The sequence below is a fragment of the Pseudorca crassidens genome, chromosome 17 (genome assembly GCF_039906515.1).
Source record: "Pseudorca crassidens isolate mPseCra1 chromosome 17, mPseCra1.hap1, whole genome shotgun sequence".
NCBI lineage: Eukaryota > Metazoa > Chordata > Mammalia > Artiodactyla > Delphinidae > Pseudorca > Pseudorca crassidens.
The window spans coordinates 56,428,051-56,453,910 of NC_090312.1; the positions used below are offsets into that span (position 1 = coordinate 56,428,051).

The 25,860-nt window shown below is 36.9% G+C and overlaps 1 protein-coding gene across 2 annotated transcripts in view; it reads right to left on the reverse strand.

Moving 5' to 3' along the window:
* WWP1 (WW domain containing E3 ubiquitin protein ligase 1) overlaps positions 1-25,860 on the reverse strand; it is a 112,333-nt gene that overhangs the window by 18,824 nt on the left and 67,649 nt on the right. For both annotated transcript variants that reach the window (XM_067711936.1, XM_067711937.1), the window contains exons 10-18: positions 24,099-24,194; positions 22,574-22,748; positions 13,036-13,090; positions 12,867-12,951; positions 12,609-12,737; positions 7,377-7,452; positions 7,197-7,268; positions 4,743-4,831; positions 552-711 (exon numbers count right to left, since the gene is read on the reverse strand). In XM_067711936.1, the coding sequence (XP_067568037.1) occupies positions 552-711; positions 4,743-4,831; positions 7,197-7,268; positions 7,377-7,452; positions 12,609-12,737; positions 12,867-12,951; positions 13,036-13,090; positions 22,574-22,748; positions 24,099-24,194 (937 nt within the window). The remainder of the gene's footprint in view (positions 1-551; positions 712-4,742; positions 4,832-7,196; positions 7,269-7,376; positions 7,453-12,608; positions 12,738-12,866; positions 12,952-13,035; positions 13,091-22,573; positions 22,749-24,098; positions 24,195-25,860) is intronic.

Sequence of the window (25,860 nt, forward strand, 5' to 3'; positions counted from 1 at the left end):
TTTATTCTTTGCCTCCCTCTAACAGAATTTAGATCCCTGAGAACAGGGACTGTGTCTTTTTTTCATGGTTTCATCCCTCTCATACTATGATACCACATAGTAGTAGGCACTCAAATATTTGCTAAGTGAATGAACAGACAATAAAGTGCAAATAAATAAATACAAACACTTCTCAAGAAGGCCATAGTCCCACAAGACCTTCTGCAAAGCTCTGAAAATTCCAAAAACATTAATCGAGTTCAATTACTATACAACTCAGATTTTCCTGTTATAGAAAAGTGGTCATACTATAATTAGGCTTAAATGAAAGGACTTTTAAAGACCAAGTGGCTATATCAATAATCTTCATATTCATAATCTTGATTTCATACAGGTACTCAAAAAATACACTATATATTGATATTCCCTGGGCAAACTTCCTTGGTAAGAAAATTTGTGAACACATATAATCAAGGATAATGCGTATAATTTTTTATAAAGTCCTCTCTAAAATACTTTTGAAATAAGCAAAGTTTAAATAAATAAATAGGTAATGGAAAGTCAGGACTCACCATAGCAATAAAGCGACCAATGAAACAGAAGTATGAAAGATGGTCTGGATTAATGGTTGATGCTGGATTTATCTGCAGACAGTAGTTGTTCTTGCCAGCATACTCAAACAAGCAATACATGGGGTTCAAAACTTCATGTGAAAGCAAGAAAAACCATTCTCTACAAGAAAATAGGTCAACATTATTTTTAGCACCCATACGTATGAATTTAAAAACAGATCTTAAATACATCCATCCATACATCATACCTCTGCTCAACAGCCTTTAACAACTCTGCTGTCCAATTCCTTAGCCCTCCATTTAAGTTTCTCTGCAATGTAGCCCTCCATTCCAAGTTACCTGCCAGTTCCTGAGTTGCCAAACTATAAACTTGGTGTTTCTGACATATAGCGTGCTTCTTCCTATGCCATATTTTTGTTTGTGTATGAATCCTCCACGTCAACTTAGCCTATGGGGATCCCACTTTCTCTTTCAAGTCCAGCTTAGATCAATTCCACTTTAGCAATTTTTTGAAGCAATTTTCAGTGTATTCAGTGTCTCAGTCACTGAATACTTTACCTTGTGGTAACAACCTCACAACAGTAGTCATTTTTCTGCACTTGACTGGCCCACTTGACCACTACATCCACGAGACTGTAAGCTCCTCAAAAACAAAAGCCATACCTCTATATATTTTTTATATCTTTAACTCTCATAGGCATCCTACAACCTATATGCAATAGGTTTTAATGAATATTTGCTGGTGATACTGAGAGACAGAGCACTGCTGCTATGGAACAGTTTACATTTTTTCTTGCCAATGCATTAAAAAAGGAACTAAAATTTTAAAAGATGAAATCTTTAAATGTGATAGGCATTCTCTAACTTATTACCACCTAGTTTGCCTCATTTTAAAAAGTCCAATATACAAAACCCAACTAAAGATTAATAATTTATATTACAAAATAAACTCAATTTGCAAAGACTCTCTTCAACAGCAATTTCTTCTAATGCAGGGTTCCAAACTCAAATGTCTACAGGTATCAGTAAGTGAGTACAAGGGGTTTCCTTCTCTGCATGGGCTGACATTCTCTACTTAGCCACAACCCCCTATTCCTCATTGTATCCCTGATAAAAGTTATCATCAGTCTTAAGGAAGAATTACTTCCAGGCATATAATCATAGTCATTAGACAACTTGGCAGTGGTGGGCAGGAAGTGAAAAAGGGTGTATGTTACCCTATAGGGGAAGAAGCTACTCTGATTCGGTCAACTGATGCCATGTGAGAAGTTGGGTATGTGATTTTAAAGATAAGCCAGAAATCTTGATTCACAGGCATAATCTAGTGATTTCCTTTAATGTCGTTAAGTAACGTAAAATAATTTAAAATCACAATGGGGGGCCATCACTGTGCAGGTTAGATCTGGCCTGGCAGCCTGTTTACAAATGTTTTTCCAAAACTTTTAAAACACAATCTTGGAGACTTACTGAAGGGTAGAGAAGGGAGTCTAAATCAACTGAGAAATGATAAACACCAATTTATAAAACGAAATCCAGTCCCAACATAAGTAGCTGAAGCAAGTCGACTTCGCACTGTAATGAGGCAGAAGTAAGACATGTACCCAGGGAAGAGGACTGAACAGATCTAGTGAGAATATGTTTAGACACAAAAACTAGAAATAAAATTCCCAGTTGTTGCAGATCACTTTTAGCAAACAACAGCCCAGAGAAAACTGAGTAAATTCAAAAAAAGAATGACTACCACATGGCATCTAACCTATACTCTAATGGTAAGAAAAAAGAAAAATTCTAACTAGCAAGAGGCAAAGAGTTCCCTTTCAACATATTCTTCCACACACTCTCAAATGAACTAAAGAGTTACAAGAGGTTGAAAAAATTATTAGACGACAAATGAACTAGCAGAGCCTAGAGAAGAAAACAGTAAAACCACTAACAATGAAAAATCACATTAGAAGCAGCAAAATGTAGGGCAGTACTGCAAACAGTGACATGAGGATAGGCTTCAGAAAAATCAAAACAAAATGAAAAAGCACAAAGATAAAAATGATCAGAGAAAAGATGACAGACATATAAGACTGACAAAGGAGATTCCACATACCCATGATTGATGTTCCTGAAGAAAAATGGAACAAATGGAACAGAAAAAATATTCAAAGACATAATAGAAGAAAATTTCCCTTAAATTAAGGAAGATCTTAATATGTTTCTAAAAAAAGATATAAAACAATCAACAATGAAATTAATGAACTTCAAAGAAAAGGCCTATGTGGGCACCCAGAGGAAAAAGCTTCCTACAAGGTGCTGGCCTCCCACTTCACAGCGCTTACATTCAATACTAGAAGACAGGAAAACAATGTCTACAGAGTACTGGAGGAACTAGTGTTGTATGAGAAACTTACATCTAGTGAAGTTGTTGTTTAAATACAAAAGCAACAGAAAACACGTTCTCAAGCATGCAAAACTACAGGAATATGTCACCCTTGTGAACTCCTGACTAAATCAAAACCAATACATGAATCAAAATAAAGAATTTGGGAATAAGAAAATCACGGTGTGGAGTAACTGACTACATACATTATATGCATTAAAACCATCAAAATATAAAATAAAACCCAAACAGTTAAGGTAAAAAAGGGTTCAGATAAGGATGTGACTGTTATAAAGTCAGACACTGTAAAAATAATACTGTATTTCATTTCTAAGATGTACCTTTCTTTTTAATGTCTGAACATTTCTGAAATTGAGACAAATCCCAATAGATGTGATATGAATATCCATTGTGACAGGTAGTTTCTTTTCAGAAAAAACTTAATAATGTTTTAGATAGAAAATATGTTAATACAACCAGCTCTGATAATCCCACATATATACCTCCACCAGTTGTACCTAGTCCCACAACTCTTTTTAAAAGCCAGCTGTGCTAAAATTGTGATTATGTAATTCTGTACACCTGTGAAATATGAGTTCAAAAAGAGAGTTGTTTCTATGAAAAGCAAGTTTAATTCTTTGGAAATATTTAATGAAAGTGTTTTACTAAAAAATAAATTGCTGTCAAATTAGGTTTGGGCAAAGCAATTGAGGGGAAAAAATTAAATAAAAAGGATTGCCCATTCTTATTGCTTCACAAGTGCCTGTTAACAATATACTTAGTGAATGTGGAAAACTTTATTCTCAAAAGGACTCAGACTGGATTAAAAACACAAACATAAAACCAGCATAAACTGATACAATAGCAAAGAATAAGAAACAACCTTATGGATGCTGATCCAATAATTATGCTATCTCCAGACAATGGAGTATTGTGCAACCATTAGTATTAGCTCTATATATGATACAGAAAGAGGTCCATGATATAAAAAAATAACAAAATCAGGCTGCTATATTGTGCATATTGTATGATCAATTCTGTTTTAAAAAACAGCAAGTATGTACGATATCACACATATATTCAAACTTATATACAGTTGACCCTTGAAAAACATGCTTTTGAACTTTGCAGGTCCCCTTTTATGTGGATTGTTTTCAATAAACATGGTACCTATATTTTCATTTTACAAATCTTTAAGTGTGGGGAAATGTCTGTGTTCAATTAGAGATAACAGTGTGTGGAATCAAAAGAACTAGGGTTCAAGTCCAGATTCTATCCAAACTCCTTCAGCTTCCTGCCCTTGGGTGAGTCACTTATCAATTCCTTTGTTTTGTTTTGTTTTTAATTGAAATATAGTTGATTTACAATATTGTGTTAGTTTAAGGTGTACAGCAAAGTGATTCAGTTATATTTTTTTCAGACTATATTCCATTACAGGTTTGTACAAGATACTGAATATAATTTCCTGTGCTATACAGTAAATCCTTGTTGCTTATCTATTTTATGTATAGTAGTTTGTATCTATTAATCCTATACTCCTTTGTTTCTGAAGCAGAGACAGCAGTATGCAGATTTTTGACAATGTAGGGGTCAGCATCCCTAACCCCCATGTTTTCAAGGGTCAACCTAATAGGCAGAGAAAATGTACTGGATAACCAACATAATAATAATAATGGTTACTGCTAGACTTATGTGAATATTTCAATTTTTGTTTTTAAAAATAATTTTGGATTGCTGTTGAAAAAATGTATCATTTCAAGAACATACCCACTGCATACAATGGAGATACACTTATTTCAAAGCAGATATGGTTTTTATTTTACCTTGCTAGACCACCATAATCAAGTCCTTCTTCTCCTCTAAATATTACATATAATCGCCTCCTCAAGTCATAGGGTTTTAATGCCATAATCTAATTAAAAACAAAAACAAGGATATTTAATCACTCACGTATAACACAAGTTTCCTCCAAAACAATTTTATTTTAATTTCATCTGTATTTTCAAAAATTACACATTTCCTTACCTTATACAACAATGCTTTTAACTCAAGAGATAACTGGTTTGTTCCACAAACTAGCAAAGATGTATCTTACTCCCCTAAGCTTTCTCTGATACACTTTCATAAATCTCTTTCCCGTCTTCTGGTATTAAATGGTAGTCCTACTTTGGGTTAGTAGCAGAGAGGAAAAGTTTGACACAGAAAAGTTTTTAAGGTTAGAAAATATTCCCTCCTCTGTCACTCTCCAAATTTTACCAGAATCTTGTAAAAGGTGACTTGGAAGTTTTTTTGGCTAGCAACACTTACTGAGAAGCAAAAGTTATTAGAGGTCCTGCTTATACCACACATTCCATTTCTCAGTAGGAAAGGAACTCAGCTATTGTGAAGAATTATTTATAAGATTATAAATTTAAGCATAAAAAAGTATATCTTAAAATAGTATCTATACCAAATTTTTATAATCCTTAAAGGCTTATACTAAAGTTACTAGTAAATAGGCTTTAATTCTGGATAAAAATGAATTACTTCCCAAAGCCAAGACTGGTCTGGGTTGGGGCACAGCTCACCTGTGCAGGCCTCCACTTCACTGGAAGTCATTGGCTCAGTCTTGCACAGCACGATTCTCCCCAGGCCAGGGGACAAAGCAAAGTAAAATCTACCATGAATTTAGATGTGCACTTACTTACTAAAACAAAGTTCACACAGAGCTTGGGCCTAGCTAAGAATTTATCAACTCAAACCAAAAGAAGTTTTGATAATAAACAGCTATATTAGTATCTTGTCCAAACTCCAACAGTTATTAAAATGAAGCTAAGGTTTGAACATCACTGACTTGAGAGAGTTGTTATTCCATTTTGGCTTGTATACATAAAAGTCCCTATGTACCTGTACACAAAGGGAATTTTAGTTCATCATCTTAAATGGAGTGCTCCAACAAGGTCTGAGATCATGACGCTTAAACAGAAACCGAGAGGAGGTAAGAATTAACACTAGGATTATTAGAGGAACATTTAAATGGAATACAGTACCTATACCAATCTAATTTTAAATAGTTTAGTAGCATTATCATGTCTTTTTTGTTTGAGTTAACAAAGTCTTAGAAAAGTAAATAAGTGTCAAAATGTGTCAACTTGTTCCAGAAGCTCTTTAAGCTTTCTTTTAGTAATCTAATTCACGGCAGGATGATTTTGTCTCTCAGCCTAGGTACTGTGTCTGCAAAATGGAGATAACAACAGGAGCCATCTCAAAGGGACGTTGTGAGGATGAAGTAAATGAAATGATAACTCTAAGGTGCCAGTGCTAAGCATATGGCAGTCACTCAATGCACGATGGGGTTTATTATGACTATTATTGTAATGGGCACTCAGTAAGTGGTAGTCATTGTTACAGCTGTGTTCTGAATGGTTTAACATTTCTAAGCCCTAACTCCCTTTAGATATACAGAATACAGTGACTCAAGTTGTACAGTCTCTCTCAGTATCCGAGGTACATTGGTTCCAGGACACCCCCACAGGTACCAAAATCTAAGGATGCCCAACCTATGCATATCTTCCCATATATTTTAAATCGTCTCTAAATTACTTATAATACCTAATACAATATAAACACTACATGAATACAGGCATGCCTTGGAGATATTACAGGTTTGGTTCTAGACCACTGCAATAAAGAGAATATCAAAATAACTCAATCTACACGAATTTGTTGGCTTCCCAGTGCATATAAAAGTCATGTTTACACTGTATTATAGTCTATTAACTGTGCAATAGCATTTTGTCTAAAAAGACAACGTACATACCTTAATTCAAAAATTCTTTATTATTAAAAAAATGCTATCATCTGAGCAAGTCATAATCTTTTGGCAATAGTAAATCAAAGATCACTGATCACAGACCACCATAACAAATTAATAGTAATGAAAAAGTTTGGAATATTTCAAGAAATTATGAAAATGTGACACAGAGACACCAAGTGAGCAAATGCTGTTGGAAAAATGGTGCCAAGAGACCTGCTCAACACAAGGCTGTCATAAACCTTCAATCTGTAAAAAAACACAGTACCTGCAAAGCGAAATAAACTAAAGCACAATAAAGCAAGGTATGCCTGAATTTGCTGGCTGCAGAAAGTTCAAATTTTGCCTTTCGAAACTTTCTGGAGTCCCCCTTCCAAGCCACCCTGGAATATTTTCTATCCACTGTTGGCTGAATCCATGGATGCTGTACCTGCCGATACAGAGGGCTGACTGTACAATTTTATTCTGATAACATCTTTCTTACCTGTTGAAAGGAATCTTCGAACAATGTCTGCCGGGACACATTGATCTTTACATGACTGGGTAGTGCATTAGACTAAAAACAAAAAATAACATCGTAATATCATGTAAGTTATAGGACATGTATTGGGTAAAGATAAAACTAAATGATTATGAACAGAAGATTTATTTACCACCGTAGTACCTGGCACAAATAACGGAAGTGAGCAAGTTTCCACCTAAAGCTGCGTTCATAAGCAATCTGTGGACCACCTTTAGTTCTAAAGAAAAACAAAAACAAACCATATGTTAATTCATAATAAAGCTAGATATTTAACATTTAGCATGAAATTGGAGTGTACCAGGGTCCTACAAATGACCATAGGAAGGTTACTTGTTGGGAGAGAAGTAAAGATATATTTAGTGGGCCAACAAAGACTTGAGCAATGAGGACACACAACATACACAAAGAGGGAGATTATGTGTATGGATGGATCTTTTGTATAGAAAGTTAGTTAATGTGCCAAAAGGATGTAACAGCAAACCTAAGAATTGTATGCAAGCAAAAGCATCTTTTGGGAAAAAAATGAAAACATTTACAGAAAATCAAAAACAGATTTGTCATTAGCATAACAAACTGAAGGATAATAGTAAAAAGTATTTTTTAAGAAGAAGGGGTACAATCCCAGATAACAGAGTGGAGAAGCAGCAACAAAATTAAATATGTTGGTAACTCAAAATAAATAAAAAATGTATAAAACAGTGATAATATGTGATAGAATTTAAATATTTATGTATATGATACATAGTCATAGTTAGCTTAACAGGAAAGGTTTCCTCATATTTGGAAAAAAATATTAAAAGCCACTACTGTTTCAGACAAAAGTCATAAAACATCAATTGTACTCATCAGTTCATTCAGTCCCATGTAATTAATTCTTATTGATCCTGATCTCTTGTTAGCAGTTTATGAAGCCATCAGGTTTTCCATTAGAGTTCTGTAATTTCTTACCCAGTTTGGTGGTATGATTTAAAAGTTATCAGAAACCTGTATTTGTAAAAAAGTCCTTTCTATGAACCTTCTTGAAGATCTTCATTTTTGTAAAAGCATCAGAGTAATATAAATGTCAAAGACTTAAAATGGCATGGTTAAAGACCTGATTACAATGCAATTGACCAAGAAATTTGGTTATTTATGCAACATATAACATCTTAAGATAATAACTAAAGTTATGACATAACATTATACCAGGACATATCCAATTTTAGGAACTGCATATAATTTCTAGAACATTTATATTAATAACATTTACCCATATAACCTAAGAAAGTTTATCATCACTCATTTGACAATGCTTCCCATGTAATTCAACATACCAAATAAATCTTATTAGTTTAATCTCTCTCTTTGAGATGTTTCAGGGATCTTCTGTAACATCCCAAATTTAGCTAGAGGTCAAAAGAATCCTTTTAGCACATTAAAGCTACCTTTCCATTGGGGGGGAAAATGTAAATCCACACAAAAATACTTTTGCCTGGCAAAAAAATATAAAAAAATAAAATAGATAATCAACAAGGGTACAGCACAGGGAACTCTACTCAATACTCTGTAATAACCTATATCGGAAAAGAATCTGAAAAAGAATAGATACATGTATATGTATAACTAAATCACTTTGCTGTACACCTGAAACTAACACAACATTGTACATCAAATATATTGCAAAATAAAATAAAATTTAAAAAAATTTTAAAAGGATATTAAAAAAAACCTGACAGATTTTCAAATAATCCAGCAGTCCTAACAGAGTACTGTAGGGGAAAAAAATGTTTCAAAGGGGTAATTCTTATTGGACCAATTCTTTATTGTTGGACATGTAAGTAGGTGGAAAAACTTGAAATATAAATTCCTAAAGTCTTACTCATATTATAGGTTTTAGATCTTTAATGATTAAAAAATTATAATAATGTGCTCAATAAAAGCCTTGGACTAAAAAAAAAAGGGTTAATTCTCACTAACATATTGAGATTTTTATTAGAAAACAAAAATAAACTGACATTAGGATTTGCAGGAATGTAGATTGCGGGGGAGGAAAAAACCAACAGGCATGATACATGTCATCATGTAGGCATGATACCCACAATATAAAAATATAAAATTGAATTTTGTTGTAACACCAGGACTGGCAACAGGAATTGTCTGTGGATGGTATATGTTGCTTTTTCTACACTTTTTGGGAGGTCATGGTTTCAGCCACATTTTAGATTTCAACCATATATTAGATTGCAAAAATAAAAAGCTATGTTATTTAAAAAAAAAAAGAAGTTAGTTAAATAAAATACTAAAGTCTGCTACTGACTATTTTTTTTTTTTTTTGTGGTACGTGGGCCTCTCACTGCTGTTGCCTCTCCCGTTGCGGAGCACAGGCCCCGTGGCCATGGCTCATGGACCTAGCCGCTCCGCGGCATGTGGGATCTTCCCGGACCGGGGCACGAACCCGTGTCCCGTGAATCGGCAGGCGGACTCTCAACCACTGCGCCACCAGGGAAGCCCCCCTGACTATTTCAAAAAAAGCTTCTTGACAACCCTTAAATCCAAGGAGGAGAAAGGCTCTAGATAGAAGAGACACGAAAGGAAATTCTACCACATCTTAAAACTAATCTGAAATCGAAACAAATATTGCTGGAGAGAGTAAGCAAAGCAAAATTGAGTTCCTAGGAAGAAGTGATATCCAGTCACCCAGTTCAGCTAGTCAGCGAGGGAAGAAGCAGGGTGGGTGGCATGTAGGGATAGGTTCTAGTCACATTGAGACTAGTCACAAGAGAGAAGCATAAAGAACTTTCAGAGTCTTAGGGAACATTTTGGAATGGATGGAAAATGTTCTCTTTTGTTGTCAGGTTCAAGTGAATTCATTCAACAAATATTTACAGAATGCACAGTATGTATCTGGCACTATTCTAGATAGTGAGAGTATTATTGGTTAATAAAACAGACTAAAATACCTGTTTTGTGCAGCCTATGTACTAGTGAAGGAGATAGACAAGAAATAGAATGAATAAGTATACTATCAATATACATTCAGTGTTAGAAGGGGATAAATATCTCACTACTCCTGCTCCTCAAGAAGGAAGAAAAGGTAGTGTAAAAAGGACAAGTAGTGGGGCTTCCCTGGTGGCACAGTGGTTGAGAGTCCGCCTGCCGATGCAGGGGATACGGGTTCGTGCTCCGGTCCGGGAAGATCCCACCTGCCACGGAGCGGCTGGGCCCGTGAGCCATGGCTGCTGAGCCTGCGTGACCGGAGCCTGTGCTCCGCGGCGGGAGAGGCCGCGGCAGTGACAGGCCCGCGTACCGCAAAAAAAAAAAAGGACAAGGAGTGAAGTAGGGAAGAATTTTTAAATTGTGAAAAGGGTAAACAGAGTAGTGTTCACAGATAAAGCACTATTTGAGCAAAAACATGGTGGGCATAAGCCATATAGATAATATTGAGGGAAAGAGCATACCAAGCAGAGGAAATGAAAGCCGAGATGTGGAAGCCTCAGATGTCTGAGGTACAGCTAAGTGGCCAGGGAAGCTGAAGCAGAGTGAATGAGAAGAAATATCAGAGATGAGGTTGAAGAGGTAATAGGGGTCAGATGCCATAAGGGCTTGGAGGCCACTGTAAGTACTTTGCTTTTCACTCTGATTGAGACGGAACCCACTGAAGGGTTTTCTGCAAAGGAATAACTTTTTACTTAAATTAAAAGAAAAAAATTAAAAAGTCTTGCTGCTTTATGGAGAATAGTATTACATGAGGTGTGGGTAGAAAGCAGAGCAATACTTAAGAGGCACCACTCCAAGTGAGAGAGCATGGTAGCTTGGACCAAAGTGGTGGCAGTGGATGTGGCGAGACACAGCTGGTCCTGGATACCTTCTGAAGGTGTGGTAACTAGAATTCTTGATGGACTGTATGTGAGGTAAGAGAGAAAGAGCAGTCGAGGATAATTCCAAGATTTCTGGCTCAAGCACACCTAAGAGTTGCCTTCAACTGAGATGGAAATAGCCCAGGCAGAACAAGCCTGATTGACGGCAGTTATCAGGAAAAAGTTATGAACAGAGTTATCAAGTAAGCAGCTGAATATATGAAACAAAATTTCAAGTGAAAAGTGAAAAGCTAGAGATAACATTTGTGAGTCATCAGCATATAGAAATTTTTTTAAAAGCATGACACTGGATAAGATTCACCAAGAGAATGAGCACGGACAAAAAAGGAAAGAGATCTAAGGACAGAGCTCTGGGTACTTCAATGTTAACAGGCTAAAGAGAAAAGGAGGACCCCAAAAAACAGAGGAAGAAGTAAGACCAAAAAGGCAGAAGGAAATCACGAAAGTTGAGTCCCTGTACTATTGATACTTTTGCCAGGAGAGAGAAATTTTTGTCAAATCCTCCTTATTGTGTCAAAACAGAACTGCAAAACAACCCCTCAACTATGTGGAGGTCACTGGTACCCTTAGTAAGGTCAGGGTCAGTGAAACTTCCTTGTTGTCAGTCTGAGAGAGAAATTAGAAACAGCAATATAGAGACAACTCATTCAGTTAGTTTTCTTGTAAAGGGTGGCAATAAAAATGAATTTTCACTGAATGGATTTATAAGTTGACAAGTTATGGCTTTCTACTTGTTCATTTTCAATCTAAGAGAATTAATAGATGATGAGAATAATTCATCAGAGAAAGGTGGAAGACAGAAATATGATCACTCATGGAGCAGTTAATTGGAAAAGAGGGGGAAGATCTAGTGTGCCACCAGAGGGACTGGCCTTTGATAGGAACAATGACAGTTCATCTTTAGAACGAAGAGGGAAGACAGATACTGGTAGGCAGATAGATGTAATGGTAGGAATTTGTAAAAAACTTTATGGCTGCTTCTATTTTCTTAGTGATGCAAAGATATCACACCTAAGAGTAAGGATGAAGGAGAGATCTTTCAAATAATTAAGCTATTTTTTACCTGGAAAATTCAATTTTGTTGAATGTCTCATTCTCTGACGTTGCATCTCTTAAGAGCACACTCTGTGGACAGACTGCCTTGGTCTGAAACCACTTCCATTACTTGCCGTTATGATTTTGCAAAAGTTAGTTATGCTCCCTAAGCCTGTTTCTACACTTGGAAAATAACAGTATCTACCTCAAGGAATTTTTGGAAGATAAAAAGCTAATTTATATAAAGGGCTTAAAAGAATCCTTGGCACATAGTAATCACTAAATATTTGCTATTGTTCTTATTAAGGAATTATGTGCCACAAATCCATTCTGTAATAAAGTAGGGCAAAGGCAGGTATACTAGGGTATTACTTGTGTAGATTTTCTTAATACACAAAGTAAAATTTGTTGCTAAACTTGACGCTAAATTAGAAATGAAACTTTATATCCTCATTAAACAGCATTTAAGAACTTCACTTACACAGATGACTTCCCATTGCGAGGATCTTTGAATGTTGTTGTTCTTGTGTTATGATCAACAAAGTACCTAACGCCTTCCCGGGTATACCTAATTTCCCAGCCTTCTGGCAGGGGTTCTTCATTCTGTAGGCTAAAAGATAAAGTTACAGTCACAAGGTGATCATTTTCTAGGTGCTAAAAATGTCTGAATCAAGGTTTACTTGATTTCATCTTCAGACATGTGTAAGATCACTTAAGTAAGGCTGCAGTATATACATACCCTTGAGTTCTGGGATCCTCCCACTGGGTTGTTTTTGTGTTATGATTCACAAAGTAAACTCTGTCTGTTGAATCCACTCTTTTTTCTGAAAACAGAGTGAGCGTAGCATTTAATAACTATTTGTTATATATACATTTCAGGTATTTTTACCAACAACATATTAGCTTACCCCAGCCTGGTGGCAAAGGCCCATATGGGTCATTTTCTGCAGCTAACATTGAAGCCTAATTGGAGAAAAGGGTTGGGAGGAGAAATTTAAAAAACAGGTTTTTAATATAAAAGCATAAACTTAAGCACTTGGCAGAATCACATTTTATAATAATTTTCTAAAAAACACGATAAAGGAATGTGAATATAATAATTTCAAGACACAAAGTCCTAAAACTGTCATGAATTAATAGGAGTCAATTAAGTGATAAAATTAATAGTTTTTCTAAAATGATTTAGAAATAATATATCGACATCAGTACTTTAATCTCTTAGCCCTTCCATAATAGTCCACAGGAGTGAAATGACATGAGAAAAGAGCATATAGAAAATTATAGTGTTAGGGGGTGTGGGTTGGATCCCTGATCGGGGAGCTAGGATCCCACATGACTCGCCGCCAAAAAACCAAAACATAAAACAGAAGCAATACTGTAACGAATTAAATAAAGACTTTAAAAATGGAAGAAAAAAAAAAGAAAGAAAATTGTAGTGTTAAAATGAGGTAACATTATTTGTTTAAAAATAAAATAATTATCACAGTTCTTTTTAAAACAAATGCCTAGATTGGGAGGAAGATGGCGGAAGAGTAAGACGCAGAGATCACCTTCCTCCCCACAGATACATCAGAAATACATCTACACGTGGAACTGCTCCTATAGAACACCTACTGAACGCTGGCAGAAGACCTCAGACCTCCCAAAAGGCAAGAAACCCCCCACGTACCTGGGTAGGGCAAAAGAAAAAAGAATAAACAGACAAAAGAATAGGGATGGGACCTGCACCAGTGGGAGGGAGCCGTGAAGGAGGAAAGGTTTCCACACACTAGGAAGCCCATTCGTGGGCAGAGACTGGGGTGGGGGGGAGAGGGGGGGAGCTTCGGAGGCACAGATGAGGGCACAGCAACAGGGGTGTGGAGGGCAAAGCGGAGAGATTCTCGCACAGAGGATCCGTGCAGACCGGCACTCACCAGCCCCAGAGGCTTCTCTGCTCACACGCTGGGGCGGGCGGGGGGCTGGGAGCTGAGGTTTGGACTTCGGACTTTGGTCGGAGGGCAGGGAGAGGACTGGCTGCGTGTACACAGCCTGAAGGGGTTAGTGCACTACGGCTAGCTGGGAGGGAGTCCAGGGAAAAGTCTGGACCTGCCGAAGAGGCAAGGGACTTTTTCTTCCCTCTTTGTTTCCTGGTGAGCGAGGAGAGGGGATAAGGAGCGCTGCTTAAAGGAGCTCCAGAGGTGGGCACGAGCCGCAGCTAAAAGTGGGGACCCCAGAGACGGGCATGAGACGCTAAGGCTGCTGCTGCCGCCACCAAGAAGCCTGTGTGAGAGCACAGGTCACTCTCCACACCTCCCCCGCCGGGACCCTGTGCAGCCCACCAGGGTTCCGTGATCCAGGGACAACTTCCCCAGGAGAACGCACGGCGGGCCTCAGCTGGTGCAATGTCACGGCGGCCTCTGCCGCCGCAGGCTCGCCCCGCATCCGTACCCCTCCCTCCCCCCGGCCTGAGGGAACCAGAGCCCCCGAACCAGCGGCTCCTTTAACCCCGTCCTGTCTGAGCAAAGAACAGACGCCCTCAGGCGATCTACACGCACAGGCGGGGCCAAATCCAAAGCTGAGCCCCGGGAGCTGTGAGAACAAAGAAGAGAAAGGGAAATCTCTCCCAGCAGCCTCAGAAGCAGCGGATTAAAGCTCCACAATCAACTTGATGTACCCTGCATCTGTGGAATACATGAATAGACAACGAATCATCCCAAACTGAGGAGGTGAACTTTGAGAGCAAGATATATTATTTTTTCCCCTTTTTCTCTTTTAGTGAATGGGTATGTGTATGTTTCTATGTAAGATTTTGTCTGTATAGCTTTGCCTTCACCATTTGTCCTAGGGTTCTGTCCGTCTGTTTCTTTTTTTTTACTTAAAAACTTTTTTTTCTTAATAATTTATTTTTATTTTAGTAACTTTATTTTATTTTATCGTACTTTATTTTCTTTTATCCCCTTTCTTTCTTTCTCTCCCTCTCCCCCTCCCCCTCCCCCCTCACTCTTTCTTTCTTTCAACTTTTTCTCCCTTTTATCCTGAGCCATGTGGCTGAAAGGCTCGTGGTGCTCCAGCCAGGAGTCAGTGCTGTGCCTCTGAGGTGGGAGAGCCAACTTCAGGACACTGGTCCACAAGAGACCTCACAGCTCCACATAATATCAAATGGCAAAAATCTCCCAGAGATCTCCAACTCAACACCAGCACCCAGCTTCACTCAACAACCAGCAAGCTACAGTGCTGGACACCCTATGCAAACAACTAGCAAGACAGGAACACAACCCCACCCATTAGCAGAGAGGCTGCCTAAAATCATAATAAGACCACAGACACCCCAAAACACACCACCAGACGTGGACTTGCCCGCCAGAAAGACAAGATCCAGCCTCATCCACCAGAACACAGGCACTAGTCCCCTCCACCAGGAAGCCTACACAACCCACTGAACCCACTTTAGCCACTGGGGACAGACACCAAAATCAACGGGAACTACGAACCTGCAGCCTGCAAAAAGGAGACCCCAAACACAGTAAGATAAGCAAAATGAGAAGACAGAAAAACACACAGCAGATGAAGGAGCAAGATAAAAACCCACCAGACCTAACAAATGAAGAGGAAATAGGGAGTCTACCTGAAAAATAATTCAGAATAATGATAGTAAAGATGATCCAAAATCTTGGAAATAGAGTACAGAAAATGCAAGAAACATTTAACAAGGACCTAGAAGAACTAAAGAGGAAACAAGCAATGATGAACAACACAATAAATGAAATTAAAAATACTATAGAAGGGATCAATAGCAGAATAACTGAGACAGGAGAATGGGTAAGTGACCTGGAAGATAAAACAGTGGAAATAACTACTGCAGAGCAGAATAAAGAAAAAAGAATGAAAAGAACTGAGGACAGTGTCAGAGACCTCTGAGACAACATTAAACACACCAACATTCAAATTATAGGAGTCCCAGAAGAAGAAGAGAAAAAGAAAGGGACTGAGAAAATATTTGAAGAGATTATAGTTGAAAACTTCCCTAATATGGGAAAGGAAATAGTTAATCAAGTTCAGGAAGCACAGAGAGTCCCATACAGGATAAATCCAAGGAGAAACATGCCAAGACACATATTAATCAAACTATCAAAAATTAAATACAAAGAAAACATATTAAAAGCAGCAAGGGAAAAACAACAAATAACACACAAGGGAATCCCCATAAGGTTAACAGATGATCTTTCAGCAGAAACTCTGCAAGCCAGAAGGGAGTGGCAGGACATATTTAAAGTGATGAAGAAGAAAAACCTACAACCAAGATTACTCTACCCAGCAAGGTTCTCAATCAGATTTGATGAAGAAATTAAAACCTTTACAGACAAGCAAAAGCTGAAAGAGTTCAGCACCACCAAACCAGCTTTACAACAAATGCTAAAGGAACTTCTCTAGGCAAGAAACACAAGAGAAGGAAAAGACCTACAATAACAAACCCAAAACAATTAAGTATTATGGGAATAGGAACATACATATCGATAATTACCTTAAATATAAATGAATTAAATGCTCCCACCAAAAGACACAGACTGGCTGACTGGATACAAAAACAAGACCCATATATATGCTGTCTACAGGAGACCCACTTCAGACCTAGGGACACATACAGACTGAAAGTGAAGGGATGGAAAAAGATATTCCATGCAAATGGAAATCAAAAGAAAGCTGGAGGGCTTCCCTGGTGGGGTAGTGGTTGGGAGTCTGCCTGCCGATGCAGGGGACCCAAGTTCGTGCCCCGGTCCGGGAGGATCCCACATGCCACGGAGCAGCTAGGCCCATGAGCCATGGCCGCTGAGCCTGCGTGTCCAGAGCCTGTGCTCTGCAACGGGAGAGGCCACAACAGTGAGAGGCCCACATACCGCAGAAAAAAAACAAAAAGAAAGCTGGAGTAGCAATTCTCATATCAGACAAAATAGACTTTAAAACAAAGACTACTAAAAGAGACAAAGAAGGACACTACATAATGATCAAGGGATCAATGGAAGAAGATATAACAATTGTAAATATTTATGCACCCAACATAGGATCACCTCAATACATAAGGCAAACACTAACAGCCATAATAGGGGAAATCGACAGTAACACAATCATAGTAGGGGACTTTAATACCCCACTTTCACCAATGGACAGATCATTCAAAATGAAAATAAATAAGGAAACACAAGCTCTAAATGATACATTAAACAAGATGGACTTAATTGATATTTATAGGACATTCCATCCAAAAACAGCAGAATACACATTTTTCTCAAGTGCTCATGGAACATTCTCTAGGATAGATTATATCTTGGGTCACAAGTCAAGCCTTGGTAAATTTAAGAAAACTGAAATCGTATCAAGTATCTTTTCCGACCACAACGCTATGAGACTAGATATCACTTACATGAAAATATCTGTAAAAATTACAAACACGTGGAGGCTAAACAATACACTACTTAATAACGAAGTGGTCACTGAAGAAATCAAAGAGGAAATCAAAAAAGACGTAGAAACAAATGACAATGGAGACACGACCACCCAATACCTATGGAATGCAGCAAAAGCAGTTCTAAGAGGGAAGTTTATAGCAATACAATCCTACCTTAAGAAACAGGAAACATCTCAAATAAACAACCTAACCTTGCACCTAATACAATCAGAGAAAGAAGAACAAAAAAACCCCAAAGTTAGCAGAAGGAAAGAAATCATAAAAATAAGATCAGAAATAAATGAAAAAGAAATGAAGGAAACAATAGCAAAGATCAATAAAACTAAAAGCTGGTTCTTTGAGAAGATAAACAAAATTGATAAACCATTAGCCAGACTCATCAAGAAAAAAAGGGAGAAGACTCAAATCAACAGAATTAGAAATGAAAAAGGAGAAGTAACAAATGACACTGCAGAAAGACAAAGGATCATGAGAGACTACTACAAGCAACTCTATGCCAATAAAACAGACAACCTGGAAGAAATGGACAAATTCTTAGAATTCCACAACCTGCCGAGACTGAACCAGGAAGAAATAGAAAATATGAACACACCAATCACAAGCACCTAAATTGAAACTGTGATTAAAAATCTTTCAACAAAAGCTCAGGACCAGATGGCTTCACAGGCGAATTCTATCAAACATTTAGAGAAGAGCTAACACCTATCCTTCTCAAACTCTTCCAAAATATAGCAGAGGGAAGAACACTCCCAAACTCATTCTACGAGGCCACCATCACCCTGATACCAAAACCAGACAAAATGTCACAAAGAAAGAAAACTACAGGCCAATATCACTGATGAACATAGATGCGAATATCCTCAACAAAATACTAGCAAACAGAATCCAACAGCACATTAAAAGAATCATACCCCATGATCAAGTGGGGTTTATTCCAGAAATGCAAGGATTCTTCAATATACACAAATCAATCAACGTGATACACCATATTAACAAATTGAAGGAGAAAAACCAAATGATCATCTCAATAGATGCAGAGAAAGCTTTTGACAAAATTCAACACCCATTTATGATAAAAACCCTGCAGAAAGTAGACATAGAGGGAACTTTCCTCAACATAATAAAGGCCATATATGACAAGCCCACAGCAAACATCATCCTCAATGGTGAAAAACTGAAAGCATTTCCACTAAGATCAGGAACAAGACAAGGTTGCCCACTCTCGCCACTATTATTCAACATAGTTTTGGAAGTTTTAGCTACAGCAATCAGAGAAGAAAAAGAAATAAAAGGAATCCAAATTGGAAAGGAAGTAAAGCTGTCACTGTTTGCAGATGACATGATACTCTACATAAAGTATCCTAAAGATGCTACCAGAAAACTACTAGAGCTAATCAATGAATTTGGGAAAGCAGCAGGATACAAAATTAATGCACAGATATCTCTGGCATTCCTATACACTAACGATGAAAAATCTGAAAGAGAAATTAAGAAAACACTCCCATTTACCACTGCAACAAAAAGAATAAAATATCTAGGAATAAACCTACCTAAGGAGACAAAAGACCTGTATGCAGAAAATTATAAGACACTGATGAAAGAAATTAAAGATGATACAAATAGATGGAGAGATATACCATGTTCTTGGATTGGAAGAATCAACATTGTGAAAATGACTCTACTACCCAAAGCAATCTACAGATTCAATGCAATCCCTATCAAACTACCACTGGCATTTTTCACAGAACTAGAACAAAACATTTCACAATTTGTATGGAAACACAAAAGACCCCTAATAGTCAAAGAAACCTTGAGAACGAAAAATGGAGATGGAGGAATCAGGCTCCCTGACTTCAGACTATACTACAAAGCTACAGTAATCAAGACAGTATGGTACTGGCACAAAAACGGAAAGACAGATCAATGGAACAGGATAGAAAGCCCAGAGATAAACCCACGCATATATGGTCACCTTATCTTTGATAAAGGAGGCAAGAATATATAGTAGAGAAAAGACAGCCTCTTCAATAAGTGGTGCTGGGAAAACTGGACAGGTACATGTAAAAGTATGAGATTAGAACACTCCCTAACACCATACACAAAAATAAGCTCAAAATGGATTACAGACCTAAATGTAAGGCCAGAAACTATCAAACTCTTAGAGGAAAACATAGGCAGAACACTCTATGACATAAATCACAGCAAGATCCTTTTTGACCCACCTCCTAGAAAAATGGAAATAAAAACAAAAGTAAACAAATGGGACCTAATGAAACTTCAAAGCTTTTGCACAGCAAAGGAAACCATTAACAAGGTGAAAAGAAAACCCTCAGAATGGGAGAAAGTATTTGCAAATGAAACAACTGACAAAGGATTAATCTCCAAAATCTACAAGCAGCTCAATAACAAAAAAACAACCCAATCCAAAAATAGGCAGAAGACCTAAATAGACATTTCTCCAAAGAAGATATACAGACTGCCAACAAACACATGAAAGAATGTTCAACATCATTAATCATTAGAGAAATGCAAATCAAAACTACAATGAGATATCATCTCACACCGGTCAGAATGGCCATCAACAAAAAATCTAGAAAAAATAAATGCTGGAGAGGGTGTGGAGAAAAGGGAACACTCTTGCACTGTTGGTGGGAATGTAAATTGATACAGCCACTATGGAGAACAGTACGGAGGTTCCTTAAAAAACTGCAAATAGAACCACCATATGACCCAGCAATCCCACTCCTGGGCATATACCCTGAGAAAACCATAATTCAAAAAGAGTCATGTACCAAAATGTTCATTGCAGCTCTATTGACAATAGCCAGGACATGGAAGCAACCTTAGTGTCCATCAACAGATAAATGGATAAAGAAGATGTGGCACATATATACAATGGAATATTACTCAGCCATAAAAAGAAACAAAACTGAGTTATTTGTAATGAGGTGGATAGACCTCTGTCTGTCATACAAAGTGAAGTAAGTCAGAAGGAGAAAAACAAATACTGTATGCTAATACATATATATGGAATCTTAGGAAAAAAAAAAATGTCATGAAGAACCTAGCGGTAAGATGGGAATAAAGACACAGACCTACTAGAGCATGGACTTGAGGATATGGGGAGGAGGAAGGGTAAGCTGTGACAAAGTGAGAGAGTGGCATGGACATATACACTACCAAACGTAAAACAGATAGCTAGTGGGAAGCAGCCGCATAGCACAGGGAGATCAGCTAGGTGGTTTGTGACCACCTAGAGGAGTGGGATAGGGAGGGTGGGAGGGAGGGAGACGCAAATGGGAAGAGATATGGGAACATATGTATATGTATAACTGACTCACTTTGTTATAAAGCAGAAACTAACACAGCATTGTAAAGCAATTATACTGCTTTAAAGATGTTAAAAAAAATTTAAAAAAACAAAAAAACAAATGCCTATTAATAAATATTAAACACTAGAATTATCTTTATAGAAGTAAACTTTTACCTTAGTATTAATAGCTTTTATATATTCATACATACAGTAATGCATATACATTATTACAACCCAGAAATACATTCAAAAGGAAATATAAACATTTTACCATCAATTTTTAAAGAATGTCAAATATAAAAATCATTACCTGAAAAATCATTTCTTAATGATAAAGTGTATGTATCTTGATAAATATTTTATAACCTTTTAATAGATACTTTTAATTGTACTCAATATTATTTAGATAATAAACCTCAATCTGGCTAAAGATGTTCTGTTATGTGTAGAACACACTTCTGATACACAGCTTGCCTAATTCTGCCCTGTTTCCCTAAGATTTTCATACATACAACAAAGTCCAACCAAAACACACACACAGTACATAATTTGTTTACTATATACAGCTAACAATGGAACCTGACCACAGACTTCTGTATAAGTTGCTAAAGAACCAGAAATTTACAGCACAAGATGCTGTGCAAGCTGAGTTGGCCCACTGTCTCTCTGTTGGCTATAGACAACCAGGAGAATGGATCAACCTGCAAATGAGAACTTATTATTTAACCTCCAAAGAAAGTGGAGTTGAATGAGTCATCCTGAGGTAGGATTCTGAAGAGTTTTCTTTTTGTATCTTTCCTAATTCCTTTCTACATTTTGGGGTTTCAAGTTGCCTCAAAACACTATCTATGCCAATATTTAAAATTTATATTTTCTACTTCTTGCAATCAAACCTATTTAACAGAAGTCCCCTCCACCCCCCATTCTTATGGATGTTTGCTTATGACACTAAATGATCACCAACTGGTCAAAGTTTCAGACAGCATTAGATTTTTTTTGGAACAAAACTACCCCCAATCCCAAGAATATATATTTGGTGGTCCAAAACAGATGAAAGCATTTCTGAGAATCTGGAATGGGAATCAGAATAGCTGGAATATGCAAAACTGGCCTTAAGTAAAATCAGGAGGTAACTGGTTTTGTTTAAAGCAAACCAAATGATTATAACTAAAAGTAGAAGACTAGGAACTGGTAACGACAAGTTATTTTATTAAGAAATTGCATTTATGAAACTACCACTTAATAAGGAGAAAACCTGATTGTATAGTTATGATAGTAAACTAGAATTAAAAAAAAAAATCTTAAAAGTGCTTATGTATGGGCTTCCCTGGTGGCGCAGTGGTTGAGAGTCCGCCTGCCGATGCAAGGGACGCAGGTTCGTGCCCAGGTCCGGGAGGATCCCACATGCTGCGGAGCGGCTGGGCCCATGAGCCATGGCTGCTGAGCCTGCGCGTCTGGAGCCTGTGCTCCGCAACGGGAGAGGCCACAACAGTGAGAGGCCCGCATACCGCAAAAAAAAAAAAAAAAAAAAAAAAAAAAACTGCTTATGTATATCGGAAATGCTAATTATTTACTAAAGATCAACTAAAAAATACCTTGTAATGTATAACATTTAAGAAAAATCACGAAGATAGAAAAGGGAAAAGCCTGGAGGAAAAGCTGTATTAACATCTTATAATTTCCTAATTACCGAGTAGAGGTATCGTTGGTTGAACTGTTGCATAGCTCCCTGCAGTTGGTTCCGCTGAGACTGCCACTGTTCAAAATTCCGCACAGATTCCATGGTAGGCCGCTGCCAGGTTGTTGTCCTGGTGTTATGATCTACATAATAAACTCTTCCCCGATCATCAACTCTTCTTTCCCAACTACCAAAAATAAAATAAGCAATAGTAAAAATGAAAATAAAGAATAATCTCTTACTATAAGAAACTGGAAAGTAGTTAGGTAATACTTCACTTAAATAATTTAAAAATCAAGTCCAAGAGCTAAGTTTAAAAGAATGTAAATACTGATACTCCTCAGAAAAATTATGAACATGTAACACTTGCTATCTATTTTAGCTAAACTACCTTCCCTTTCTTCCCTATATGATTTCTAAGGGCTGTCTAAAAAAGAGGCCATAGACTGAACAGTAACAGTATGACTATACTTTCTCCCTCTTTTTTTGATAAACATTTACTGAGTGTTTACTGTATACCTAGCAATCTGCCTCTATCATTCCTGCCCACGTAAAGGGTTTTAACTCAACTTATATAGCTTTTTAACCTACCTTTCACGGTTACACTGCTGCTGAACTAAAGTGCAGATCGAGCCATGCTGTTCCACCTATCACCGTTCTCTGGCATGGCATAAAAATGAACCCATTCGCCATTTCAGCCTTAACTCCCTTAAGGTCTTTCAAGGGACCCATATGAGAGCCAAATCAATTACTTGCTGGCCCCAAATGTGTCATATGTTTCATTCTGTCATGCCTTTGTTTTAATATCCCCTCAGAACAGAATGCCCTTCTCTACCAGCCAGAATTCTCCCCATCCTCCAGTTTAGTTCACCTTAAGCCAATTTATGTCATTAATTTATATGATTTCAGTATCCTTTCAGCAACCAATCTCACAAAAATAACATAGTTCTTGTCTGAAGTTTCTGGACTTTGAATATGTTTTATATTGGTGGACCCTGAGTTGCATCTGGAAAGACAGTTTGTGAATGACCTTGAATGACCACTTAAGAGCATAAACTTTATTTAGTATGTAACAGAAATGCTTTTTCATTTAAAACCCTCTATTATTTTAGTCATAATGTAATACAATTTTACTTGCAGCAATCTTTTAGATAATAATTTTGAATGATACTAATATTTATTACGTAAGTGTCATTCAATAGCATAGTTTAGATCCCTATCTATGGAGAACCATACATATAAACTATCCTAAATATGACTTTCATTCCTTAAAAAATAACAAGGACTGAAATTGGATCAAAATTCTACAACTACTCTCAGTAAACTCATGCCAATGTTTGACAATCTCTTGGAAGCCCTTCAGACTACCTGTAAAAGAGACACAATGTAACAAATTTCATCTACTGAACATTCATTACTCACAAAAGCAAATCAAGGAAACATAACATGTAGAATGAATCATTTTATAATGTATTAAATAAACTTTTAAAATTACATGTATAAAACACAACTGAAGATGCATAAGATGCTACATTACCCTGGAGGTAAAGGTTGTGGCCTCTCCCATGTGGTCGTTCGAGTGTTATGATCCACATAATAGGTTCTACCATGAGGATCTTTTCTCTGTTCCCACCTTCAATGAAAAAGCAAAAATAAAAGATAACAAACTAAGACAATCTGAAAAATGGTTCCTTCTTATAATCCAAAAAATTACAGATAAGTTTTACTTTAAAAGGTCACAGATATACATAAAATAAAGTTGTTTCTTTTTTCAATTATTGTGCTTTTTTTTAAAGAAGATATCTTTTTAAAAAAAATATTTATTTACATATGTATTTATTTAGTTGCACTGGGTCTTAGTTGTGGCAGGTGGGCTCCTCAGTTGTGGCTTGAGGGCTCCTCAGTTGAGGCTCACTGGCTCCTTAGTTGAGGCACGTAGGCTCCTTAGTTGTATCATGCGAACTCTTAGTTGAGACATGCATGTGGGATCTAGTTCCCTGACCAGGGATGGAACTCCAGCCCCCGGCATTGGGAGTGTGGAGTCTCAACCACTTCACCACCAGGGAAGTCCCTATTGTTGCCTTTTAAGTTCTTAATTATTCACCTTTCATCAACAGTACTGGCAACTCAGTAAGTACAGTTAGCAGAGGAAGACAGAATAATACGTAAAGTTTTTAAAAGTTACTAATTTACAGAATTCCAAATCATCAGAAAACAGAAATTCAATCAAGAGCAGAGGAACTTTCAGCCTAATATCATGCCCAGAGCACAAAATGTCAATGAAGTAATATCCATTTTTGCAATTTAGAAAATACACATCTAAAAGATTTTAGCAGAAATCTCCTTAAAGTATGTTGTGACACAGCTCCATGAAAATTCTTTCTTCTATCTGCATATAGTGTCTTCTTTTTGTGCACACTATCCCTCTCTTGTCTTTGGTAAGTCTCTGAGTTTATGGACATCCAATTTTATCTTTTTCTGTTCTATCTCAAAGACACTCAATCTCTGATTTTCCCCACCCTCATTTTCTCCTCTGTGATCCCTGTTTCTTCCTTTCCAGTCTTTCCTTAAAATGGTATAGAAGAAAAATTTTAAACATAAAAAATAAAAACCTGGTATTTCTGAGTTTAATATTCTTGTTTTCACCTGAAAGTAGAATAAATGGAAAATACTTTCCTTTCGCTTAAACACAAGGATCCAATTTAATTTGACTTCTTTTTGATTAGAGAGGCCTTTAATTTTTAAATTATTTTCCTACACAATGACCATATTAAAGTTATTCCCTAACAAGGTGTACACATACATACATATCTTAAATGGCATGCAAAAAATAATCATTTGTTTAAGCTGCATCTGACAAACATTAGCCACAACAAGCTTAAACAGTAACCATGAACAATAAAGATGCCCAAGTTCACAACCGATTCAGGATCATATAGATTATTAAAAGTATCTATTATGAAACAGTGGTATAAAATCCTACACTGGAACATCCATGCTACCCTGTAACTACAAAAATTTAGATATTCCTCATAAGTATTTTACTAAAAATAATAACTTGAAATTTCAGATTTAATTCATATGTTTTTATATAATAATAAATGTTCATGGGAAGGCAGGATTTAAATATGGAATTTCATTTTAAAGACATTTCTGGAATACCTAGGACACAAACCAGTGGGTTACTTATTTGTAGGAAAGCTTAACAGCCAAAAACAAATACCTACAAAATATATCAAGTTTCAAGAACTTCCTGATAATGGTACTTTTGCTATTTTTAGGTATTAATTCCTATAATC